The following is a 12,208-nucleotide window of genomic DNA, read 5'->3' as shown; positions in this document are numbered from 1 at the left end:
TGAAGACTCAACGCAGCCAAAAATAAATAAATAAATTTATATAAATAAATAATATTATCCAATATGCAATCCATAGGCAAATTATCCAATATGCAATCCATAGGCAAATTTAATAGAAAATAATCCTTTCTAGCACTTTTCTCCCAATCCAGGGTCACATATTGCCTTTGGTGACATGTCTCTTTAATCTCTTAAATCTAGAACAGTTCCACAGTCTTTCAGGACACTGATCCAGACCAATGGTTGGATAGAATGTTTCTCAAGTTGCATTTTTTTCTGATTGTTTCTTTGTGATTAGATTCAGAAGATGTATTTTCGACAGGAATACTACAAAAGAGATACTGTATACTTCTCAGTACCTTACATCAGGAGGTACATCATGTCATTTTGTCTCATAATTGGTGACATTAACTTTGACCATTTAGTTATGGTGGTGTCTGTCAGATTTCTCCACCGTGAAAGTACTGTTTTTATCCCTTTGTAATGAATAAGAAATTTGAGGATACTTTGAGATTGTGTAAACATCCTTTTCCCTAGCAAAATTTCACCCAATGATTTTTAACATCTATTGATAATTCTATCTGAGTCAATTACTACTATAATGGTTGCAAAATGGTGATTTCCTAATTTCGTCATTTCTTGTATGTATATTAGTTGACATTCCACTATCAAGAATTGTCATTTCTCCCCCCCCCATACTTATTTAACATTGTAAGAACAAGTAAGCACCCGTGGATTCTTTTTTTTTAATTCATTGTTATAATCCATTTCCATCATTATTCATTCGTGATGCTCAAATTGTCCCAGATGGCTAAGTGGAGGTACCCTCAAACTGGCTCCTGTTTCCTTTTTTTTTTTTTTTTTTTTTTTTGGCGGTACGCGGGCCTCTCACTGCTGGGGCCTCTCCTGTTGAGGAGCACAGGCTCCGGACGCGCAGGCTCAGCGGCCATGGCTCACGGGCCTAGCCGCTCCGCGGCATGTGGGATCTTCCCAGACCGGGCCACGAATCCATGTCCCCTGCATCTGCAGGCGGACTCTCAACCACTGCGCCACCAGGGAAGCCCTCCTGTTTCCTTTTGACACGTCCTCATCATTCTTTGAAAATCTTGCTTTATGGGACAAGATTTTCAAGGGCATTTTATACTTTCCCTCCCCCTGTCTGGGAATCAGCCATTTCTCCAGAGTCTGGCTCCTTTTATTGGAGACTGGCATTTAGAAACCAAGGTCTAAGGACACATAATATGTCTCAAAATATTAAAATAACGCTGTATCTGTTTCCTTGGGTCACCATATGGAAGATTGGTGTGGTGATATGCAATCCTGACTCTAGCATTACCTGTGTGACCTTGGCAATTCCCTGCATTCCCTGGGGGTTGATTCCTCATCTGAAAAGAAATTGGATTAAATAAGTATTTCTTAACCTTTTCCCGGTCACCAACACGTTTGAGAATCTGATAAAACTATAGTCCCATCTCCCCAGAGGCAAGCTCAAAGAGGCAGAAAATTGCACACATTTTAGGGGGTTCGGTCTCCAAAGCCCATTTGAGGCTTCACATCCCTGGATTAGGTGATCTCCAAGGTCTCTTCAACGCTGACATTCTGTGAGTCTACAAGCGCCCGCGATGCTGTCAGAATGATTCTTAAGAGACATCAAATTTGGAGGGATTTATATAGAAACAGATGAAAAAGGATACAAAGAAAGGAGACTGTGAGCAATGCATTGCTCAGCCACAGTTCTTTGCCCTTTCCAAATTTAGGACGCACAGTAGTCATAGGTGAGAGGTTTTGGCGGGAAGGTCCCCGGGTGGGCGGGGAACGCCGGGGCGGGGTAAAGAGACCCGAGCCAGACCCAGGTCTCTGCAGCCCTCCGCTCCGCCCACCAGGGCTCGCTCTTGCCCTTCGGCTGGGTGGCCGAGGATCTGGGCGGGCCGGGCTGCTATCCCGCCCCTGGCAGCGGCGAGGCGGCGGGGAGCATGGAGGGCGCCGGAGCCCGGAAGAAACGCGCTGTCCAGGCCCCGCCCATCTGCCCTCCCTCACACCCGCCCGCCCGCGGACGTCCGCGGTGCTCCGGTCGCCATGGTGACCAATCGAGGCCCGGTCCCGCCCCCGCCCCTCTTCCCCGGCCCCCTGACGTCGGCGCACGTCAGCGGCGGCGCGCGCCTGGCTGGGCCCTGCGGAGCGGGAGGGACTGAGCGAAGGAGTGAGCGGAGCGGCCGTCGCCCGAGCGGAGCTGAGCAGCCAGGCAGCCTGCCCGCCGCCCTCCAGCCCGCGCTCCAGTCCGCAGTGTCTAGCAGCGGGGCCCAGCATGGTCATGGCGGATGGCCCGAGGCACTTGCAGCGCGGGCCGGTCCGGGTGGGGTTCTACGAAATCGAGGGCACGCTGGGCAAAGGCAACTTCGCCGTGGTGAAGCTGGGGCGACACCGGATCACCAGGACGGAGGTGCGGCCCGGGGCTCGGCGGGAGCGTCCGAGGCGAGGGTTATGGAGAGGAGCTTGACCGAGAGGGGCGGCCGCAGCGGGGGCCTGGGGAGATCCGAGAGGCCGGGTCACTAGCTGAGGCGAGAGGGCCTGGGAGTATGAGGACCCAGGAGGTCCAGGGGTCGGTGAGCGCCGCAGCAACCGGGGCCGCGCCACCCGGACCCCAGTGTCGTCCGATTGGAAGCCCGACCAGCAGGGGCTTTGCCGTTCCTAGGCCACCACCGTGGCCAAACGGAATTTCACCCAGAGCTTCCCACCCGAGCCGTGACCTGGTCTGTGGCCTCCGCTCTGGAGCCCAAGTTCCGCGTCTTCCCTGCTTTCAGCTGGGGGTGGGGTGGGAGGGGAAGTCTCCGTGCTCCTGGGCTGCGCGGTGAGAGACGTCGCCAGCCCCGAAGAGGGGACCGCCTGTGCTCTGACTCCCCGGACTGGGCTTCGCGCGGCTCCCGGGACCCCGGCGCCCCTCCCCCGCGCGAGGAAGGGGCCACTGGCCGGGAATGCCCGGGCCGCCACTGTCCATCTCTCTCTCTTTTTGCCAGACAGTATCTCTGACTTAGTGTCAGGCTAGTTTGATCTCGTGCCTGAGGCATTTCCACCTATTACTCCAGACAATAGAGCTGGTTAAAATGGTCATCTCTGCATTTGCACAGTTGGTGGGTTGGTCTTTCTTATCCTAGGTTATCCCTTTACCAGGTGTGCATTCTGGCTGTGAATACGCGTTCCTTAAGCCGCAGCATATTCTGCCTCTCTACTCATAAAGCCCTCGACTGCTTCCTGACGGTGAAGCTAGCATCCCCCCCTCCACTGCACATTCTAATGCACCGCACATATTTTCTCGCAAGTCTCTGTTCTTACCTAACCCGCCCCCCCTTCCTTTCACCGCTTCGAGCTGCGTTCCTCAGGGTCTCTATTTTAAGACGTGCAAATTAAATACTTTAGAGAAACGGTAGAAACAAAACCGGTCTTTAGAATAAAACCTCATTGTAGTTCTGGAGTTTCACCCTTTTTCAGTTTTTTTCTTTCTTCTAGTTTTCATCCTATTCAGTGTTTCCCCTTATTAGTGCGAAATGTACCAGAGTTCGGATATGAAATAACAGGATTCTTTTTCAGAATGGCTGTGTAAGGTAAAGGACATTTGAAAACTAGAGGGATTTTTGTAGCTGTTGTTCTTAGAAGTTTTGCTTAATGTGAAGAATTCCATTTCCAAAAAGAAGGGGCATATGTCATTGTGTCGTCCTCACTTTTTGCCCTCCCCTGCTTATCCGGAGGCAGCCGAAATCCGATTTATTTTTTTAGCATCAGGACCAAGATCACAAATTTTCCTCTCACAAATTTACCAGAGTTAGAAATTTAGGTTAAGTTTGTAATGATAAATAATGTGACTATAGTGAGATTACTTAATCTGATCCCAGCATTTTTAAAAACGAAGAAAGAAGTTAATTCCATGCCTCCAAAGAAACATGGCCCAATGCCATGCTATTTGCCATTTAATTACATGAAAAGAAGGCATTTGTAATGTGTATTTTTATATGCGTCCTTGCTTAATGACTCTAAAAATCAAACAAATTTCACAAAGGACTTCTACAGAACTTTTGAACTAGATTGTTAGGTGGTTGAATTCCAAACCCATCAGCACATAACATTTTTTTCTCATCAGCTCTTATCAGTATTAATTGAAAGATTTAATTGTCAGCTGTTACTTATTAGGTCAAATTTAGGTAATATAGTATCTATTTAAGAACTGCTTAAGGGGAGCTGATAAGTGACTGACACTTTTTCTTGAGGTTGTCCTTTCAAACCGTAACTTTTAAACTGATATATTTTGTAGGGCTAGGGGGCAGTGTGGAGTAGTATCATGGTTTGGCTATCAGTGAGATCAACGCATTTGTAATTGAAGGCACAGGTCAGATCATGAAAGAGCACTCAGATCCTGAATTGTGTGCATAGTATATTTGTGTAAAATGATTTAAGGTAAAAGCTAAATTTCTAGTCCGTAGAACCCATCTATCGTTGCTTTTCTAAAGAAAGTGTTCTTAACATTAAAAAGAAATAGTGTGAATTTAAGATGGGTGGGTATGAGTGTTGTGGTAATTTAGTGTAACTGGAGATATTAAAGATGAGAGGGGTGAGGGAGATAGCAAGGCATTAATGAAGAGAAAAGTTCCTGTACATGTCAAGTTTTATAAAGTTGCTCTGTGAACTTTTGTGGTAATTTTCATTAAGAATTGTTTAGCACAGATGCAATTGTTTCTTACTGTAGTTTGCTGTTTGTTAATGAGGATTTTTAAAGCAGTATTTGTTATCTTTATTCACTGGGTAAATATTTGTATCTTTAATAAATACAACAACTACCTCAAATACTGTAAGTAAGATGGATAGTGGAAACGTTAAAGTGTTGTTTCAATTATTTGAGGTTCTCATTGCTGAACATAACAGTAATTATAGTGAGAACAATTAATATGGCATAAGAACAATAGCAATAAAATATCATGATTATACTCACTGCTTAGAAAACTTCCTTCAATACAGTATGCACTGACGTCAATATTAGTTTGTGTGTTTTAAAATGTAAGGGTCTTTTTTCCCAAGTTTGAACTCCAGCAAATTTTAGGGTTCAGTTTAAACAGCTAAGTGATGAACAGTTGGACCCTTTTTAAAAAAAAATTAATTTATTGTATTTTATTTATTTTTGGCTGCACTGGGTCTCCGTTACTGAGCGTGGGCTTCCTCTAGTTGTGGCGAGCGGGGGCCACTCTTCATTGCGGTGCATGGGCCCCTCACCGCGGTGGCCTCTCCTGTTGCAGAGCACGGGCTCCAGGCACGCGGGCTCAGCAGTTGTGGCACAAGGGCTTAGTTGCTCCACGGCATGTGGGATCCTCCCGGACCAGGGCTCGAACCCGTGTCCCCTGCATTAGCAGGCGGACTCTCAACCACTGCGCCACCAGGGAAGCCCCCCTTTTATTTTAATTGGTTCTCCGTCTCTTGTTCTGTATCACTCAAAAATGATGTATTTTCACAGAGCTTGGGAGATCCAATACTGCCTTTTAGGTGGAAAAAAAAATCAGTAGACAAAAGAGATCTTCATTTTGGTCTAATCTATCAAATAGCTTAACATTGTTTAAGAAATATAATTACATCATCACATCATCATCTGAAGCAGTGTTCTCATGTTAGATCTCTATGTTAATTTTACGCACAAAAGGGAAGGCAGGGCTTCCCTGATGGCGCAGTGGTTGAGAGTCCACCTGCCAATGCAGGGGACACGGGTTCGTGCCCCGGTCCGTGAAGATCCCACATGCCGCGGAGCGGCTGGGCCCGTGAGCCATGGCCGCTGAGCCTGCGCGTCCGGAGCCTGTGCTCCGCAACGGGAGAGGCCCCAGCAGTGAGAGGCCTGTGTACTGCAAAAAAAAAATTTTTTTTTTAATTTAAAAAAAGGGAAGGCAGGTGATGGTAGAATCCAGCTTCTTAGTATAATACTTCATAAAAGCGTTATAGTATTGGTTTGTGATTTATGAATTAGAGTAGCTAATTTTATAAAATTAACATAATGGAAAAAGAATAATAGCATTTAGACTGTTAAACTATTTTAGGCAGTAGTGGTTGCTAGTTTGCTATGCTGTGAGTGTCCTTGAGAAGTGTATTTTATTAATACTGCACTAGTAAAGAACTTTTTCCCTCTAACTAAGCATGTGACTAGTTTTTTGTTTTTTTTATCTGTTAAGTAAAATTTCAGAAAAGTCATTTGTGCCCTTAAACTTTTTTGTCTCTGTAAAAGAAACATAATCTTGCTGTAGAAAATATCAAGAAGAGTATAGTGCACAAAAAAGTACATGTGTAATTCCTCCCTCAGTGGAAATAAATCATTCTTAACATTATGGCATATTTCCCTCCAGTCTTTCTTTTTTTTTAATGCCTTTTTTTCCCCATAGATGAGATCACATGGTAGATACACTTATATAAATTGTATCTTCTTTTTCCACTTATCATTATAACCTAAACATTTTGCCTATTATATATAACTTTTTAAAACATTTTTAATAGCTGCATAGTGTTCTACCTTGTAGATGAATCCTATTTTACTTAACAATTTTCTTATTTAACATTATGCAGTTTCAAGTTTTCACTTACAATAAATAATTTGCAGCAAATAATTTTTATGTATATAACTCTGTATCTGCATTTTCAATTATTTTAGGGGGGAGAGATTGGAGGTAAATTCCTAGAAGGGAAATTACCAAGTAAGAAGGTATTGTTTTTACATTAAAGAAATAGTGTATTTTTATTATCAAATCTATCATGTTTATTATTGAACATTTTTAAAAGTGAAGATAAATGAAAAGAATTAACTATAATATCACCACCCAGAGATAACCATCATTAGTTATTATCACACCTTTTCTGTGATAGATAATTGAGTTTTCCTCAATACCATACCTCTTGTGTTGCTTGGCTAAAGAGCATATAAATGTGTGGTCCATGGAATCTTAAAGATATTTCACACAGATTCTGAAAATTATTTTATTAAAATGGCATGTAGGTATTACTTATAATTAAGAAAATCTGGAATATAAAGCATAGCAAGGGACGTTCAAAAACTGCTTTTTTCACTGAAAATCATTCTGTGTGCATTTGGGCGCTTTTATATTTAGGCATAATTCATAAACTAACTACTACCTTAAAATGTAAGCATTTTTAAAGCTTTCCAAATAGTTAAGTACAAAATTGCATTTTTAGAGCAAAGGTAGAAACAAAAGAAGGGCATATTACACCCTGATTATGGTATTTCTTGAAGAAGAGAACTCAATTTTTTAATACATTTGAATTTTATATTTTGCTTTAAAATTTTAAGACTCCTCTCTGTAGTCTTGGTGTTAATCTTGTTCTGTAAAATATTCCAGATGTGAAGAAGCAGCTGTACTATGTGCAACAGGAGGAATGGTTACCAAATAAGTTAACCAGTAATGTTTGTATCTAGGCCTATGTATGATCTTTAACTGTGTGTTGAAATAAAAATTAGATTTTTCATGGAACATATATGCTTTACTAGAAATTGCTGTCTAGTTTCTTGGCACTCCAGACAAATTTGACAAGTTTATTCTGCTACATATTGTTCAGAATGATCTGTTCTTTGGGAGGAGGGGGAGACAAACATGCAAAATAAGAGTTGTATAAATTTTTATATTCTGTAGAAATGCTTAACAGAGTTTCATGCATTCTGCTTTTAATTCCACTGGGAAATTCTGTCCCAGTCATCAGGCAATTAAGAAACCATTTATTTGGAAATAACTGAAACTGGCCTCGATTCCTGGATTCACATGATGTTATTTGATTTATGGCCCACTACTGATCGCAGATTCATTTCCTTGGAGCCAAATGGATTCCAGAAATTCATTAAGATACCTTTCTTTCCTCTTTAGTGTACCTAATACCTCTTCTACTTTCCACCTCCATATTTTTAAAATATGTCATTTATGTCAAAGTTCCTTTATACAGGACATTTGTGGAGAATGCCTTCCCACCCTTCAAAGAGAAGCAGCCCATATATCCAGTTTGAGTTTATTGAAAGCGTGAAAGATGGTTACATTTGGGAATTTCATCAGAAACTTTTCATTTTAAAAAACATTTAAAAAATACCTTAAACAGGTTAACATGTGAATCTTGGATGAATTAAACTGAAAATTTGTTTTTTCTTCTTTAAAGTAAACATAGTATTTATGTGTTTTTCCCCCAATTACAAAAGATATGCATGTTCTTTGTAGACATTGTTGAAAAACTTGAAGAAGAAAATAAACGTTCTTATTTTAATTCCACCATCCAGACCAAGAGACAACCACTGTTAATATTTGGTTCATATCCTCTTAGCTATTCACATATATTTAATATATAATAAAATTGATGTCATCTACACATATAATCTGTGTTTTTTACTAAATCTGTTATTAACATTTCCCCAAGTTTAAAAAAGTATTGTCTAAAAGCATGGTTAAGTAGTATCCTTGCATATGACTCTCTGTATTTCATTTAATCAATTTCCTGTTATTGAACATTTAGATTATTTCTCTCTCTTGCTGTTTCTCTTTCTAAAATAATATTTCAGAGCGCATTCCTATATATACATCCTTGTGCATCTATCTGATTGTTTCCTCAGGATAATCCCATAGCAGTGGAATTCTTGGGTCAGGGAGTATGTTCTTACATCCATATCCGATGGCATGAGATGCCAAATTACCTCCAGAAAAGGAGTACCTAATAATTTTTGTCAGGAAGAATACATATTTTTTTAAATCTTTCCCAGTTTGATCGGGAAAAACAGTATTTTTATTTGAATTTGCATTTCTTTGATTTACTTTGATTACACAGTTTTATAAGATGACTGTTTACATTTCTTTTGTGAATTGCTTTTTGTCTTTTGGCCAATTTTTTTAATTGAGTTGTCTTTTTGTTGATTTATTTAAGTACTTTTTAAGATAGATTATTTTTAATCACTTCTTTTATAGTCTTAAAAATTCTCTGTTCAATTTTTACGGATCTAAAAGTGTAGTGACATTTACCTTTCCTCCAATCTCTTTTCCTTACCCACCATTATAAAAGTCAGATTAAATTTTAATGAGGATTTATTTTATTGTATAAGTTCTTACATTTTAAAAGTCAAATTTTAAACTGGAAGATAAGTTGAATTTATTTATTCTTAAAGGATAACTGGAGAACTCCATGTCAGTTTTATTACTGACTTTACTGCTTTCAGAAACCCTTTCATTGTAGACGACTCAATCACAATCACTATTCAATCAAACAGTAGGCTGGTATGTTCTGATTCTACCTGTGATTTGATGTATAAGCTTGAAAAGTGCGTTCATTTTTTTAATTTCAGAGGTCTAATTATATGGTAAGGATTTTGCTACTTGGTACTTCAGAAGGACAGTGTAGAATTAGTGTATTAGTAGTAAATAGCACTGAAACACATATTACCTGAGACAACAAACATGTTAATCCTTTCTGATTGTTTACTAGAAGGATAGCTCTTATTGTGTAACTTCCTTATAAAGTCCCCCAAAGCCAGTTTTGTGTGTGGTTTCTTTAAGTGCATGAGATTAATATTTCTTTTATGAGAAGTGAAATAATTTTTTCTAAAAGTATCAAAAAGTGTACCATTACCATTAAATTACATTTTGAAATTTGAAAAAATCCCTTTTATCCATCAGCTTAACACTATTTCATTTCTGCTCTTACATTTAATTCTTTGTCTTCCTTGCAAATTTGTATTTTACATAGTTGTTACTTTCACATTTTCTTTTTTACTTAACATTGTTGGAAACATTTCTATGTATATAGTCTTCATAATTAATATTTAAATCTTATTAAATAATATAACCATTTTATAGAGAACTTAGAAAAATAATAAAATGAAAATGACTAATGTTTCACAGATGGAGAAGTTAGCATATATAATAAATATAACTTCATTTCGCTTTTCTTTTCTTTTTCTTATTAGAAAAGTAGTTCATGCTCATTGAAGAAAAATTGCACTGAAAAGTAAATCAGGAAAATAAAATAATTCATGATTTTTTTTCCACCCACCAATAACATTTTTGTCATATTTATATCTAGTTTTTATTGGTCTTTTTCTATATATACCTTGTGTTCAGACTGCAAGGATATCCTGATTTTTTAATTTAATATTTTAGTCTCATCATTTCTACATATTATTAAAAGGAACTATTTTAATAGCTGTATAATGGTCATAATGTAAATCTACCATAAATCATGTACTTATTTCCCAATTATTGTTTCTATTTTTATATTATAAACAATACTCTTGAATATATTTACACACAAATCTTCATCATCATTTCAGATTACTTTCTACAAATAAATGCTCAGAAATAGAAGCCTTAGGCTAAATTGGATGGATGATTTTTAAGGTTCTTGCATAAGATTGCTAAATCACCTTCCAGAAAAATTATAACCTATTTTATATTCCTACTAACAATATATAAAAATGGCCATCTCATTGAATTTTAGCTCACAAGGGTGTTTTTTCATCTTTATGAATAGAATTTGAAAAAGTATTTTTGAGATATAATTGACATATAACATTATATTAGGTATATATACATTTTCCTATTTAAGAGGTTGAATATCCAGTGTTGCTACTTTACATTGGATTTAGTTTGATAGTAATTATCCTAGTTTATCCAATACGCTCTCCAAAGTTGTATAGGAAACCTTCCTTTTGTGTCCTAGCAGAAGAAATATTAATTTTTTATCACTATAAATTCATCGAAGGTTTTTTAAAGATATTGGATGCATAATTGGGAATTAGAGAGTTGAATAATTTAGATGAGCAACACCAAAAAAGGATCCTTTGATTTGGAGTCCCTTGCTTGACTTTGTTGTAACCATGAGATTTTGTCCTTGGTACTATGTTCAGAACTAAGTAGAGAAGGGATGCAGAGAGGAAGTTCTCAGAAATCTAAGTTCATAGTTATCTTTAAAATGAACTAGTGGAGCACAACTCTTTTGTAAATTCAGAATTTCATACAACATTGGCGAAATCCCCCAATGCAGATTTTTGTTGTTCATTAAATTTGTTTTCCAAAATGTGTTCTCTTTGTTCTCACAGACCTATTAAGTTCCTTGAGGGTAGGAATCAGATATTGTTCATTTTTGTATCCTGGGCATAATTCTGGGCATACAACAGGTGCTCAGTAAATGTGTGAATAATAGGCTCATTGAAGAGTGAAAAGATGGAACTTGAAGGTAGAAGGCCTGTGGGTTTTTTCCCATTAATTCACTTGAGCTTTAGAACCTTTGTAGATTATGTAACATCTTTCGAACCTCAGTTTCATCAACTCATGAGTGTACTGCTTGTTCCATTTACTTCAAAAAATTGAGATATAAATGAGATAAAATATGTAAAAGTATCATGTTAAATTAAAAAGTGCTGTACAGTTGTGAAAGTCATCATCATATTTCTGGGAAGTACTTGGTAAAGAGTCCCATTGTTAAGAAATTACCTGGAAGAGTATAGCAGAGACGATTAGCTAATCACCAAAAATCCACTCCTTCCTCTTCTTCCTGGACCTACAGCTCAAATGTTTCTTGGCCTCCCTTACATTTAGGTATGGTCATATGACTAAGTTTTAACTATTGTGTGCCACTTCCAAGACTGGCCCATAAAAACCTCTCAGGAGGGCTCCTCCAAGCTTTCTTCTCCTTCTGTCTGACTGGACTGGAGACAACCTTCAGGGTCGTCTATCCTTTTTTTTCTTTGGCCATGAGCTGCGTGGCTTGTGGGCTCTTAGTTCCCCGACCAGGGATTGAACCCGGGCCCCCTGAAGTGAAAGCACAGAGTCCTAGCCACTGGACCACCTGGGAATTCCCAGGACTGTCTATCCTTTACCCTTTACCACCTTTATTTAACCCTTTAAAGGTAATAAAGACTCCTTGTATACCTCGTATGCCTGCATGGAAGAGGGCTACCTGCTAACTTCTTTACCTGTCCAGTTTTGCTGCATGAAAAATAAACTTCCGTTGTGTTCAAATCAGTATATGTTTTGGCGTCTACTTGTTAGAGCAGTTGGACTAGCCCTGACTATTACAAGGAGCATGCTAACACACAATCTACTTTTTCATAATCCTCTGAAAGCCTTACAAACAAGGGGTAACAGTGTGAAGATATAAATACACAACCTGTGCTCCACATACATACAGTCTGTGACCCAAGATAAAA

At 38.9% G+C, this 12,208-nt stretch overlaps 1 protein-coding gene across 3 annotated transcripts in view; it reads left to right on the top strand.

Annotated features, from left to right (window-relative positions):
• Positions 1–2,159: 2,159 nt before the first annotated feature.
• Positions 2,160–12,208, top strand: part of SIK2 (salt inducible kinase 2) — a 130,134-nt gene continuing 120,085 nt past the window's right edge. For all 3 annotated transcript variants that reach the window (XM_081239223.1, XM_081239224.1, XM_081239222.1), the window contains exon 1: positions 2,160–2,440. In XM_081239223.1, the coding sequence (XP_081095349.1) occupies positions 2,306–2,440 (135 nt within the window). In that variant the 5' untranslated portion in view covers positions 2,160–2,305. The remainder of the gene's footprint in view (positions 2,441–12,208) is intronic.

Source organism: Mesoplodon bidens, assembly GCF_964165515.1.
Source record: "Mesoplodon bidens genome assembly, chromosome: 7".
NCBI classification, from domain to species: Eukaryota; Metazoa; Chordata; class Mammalia; order Artiodactyla; family Ziphiidae; genus Mesoplodon; species Mesoplodon bidens.
This window is presented reverse-complemented; position numbering and strand designations above follow the sequence as displayed.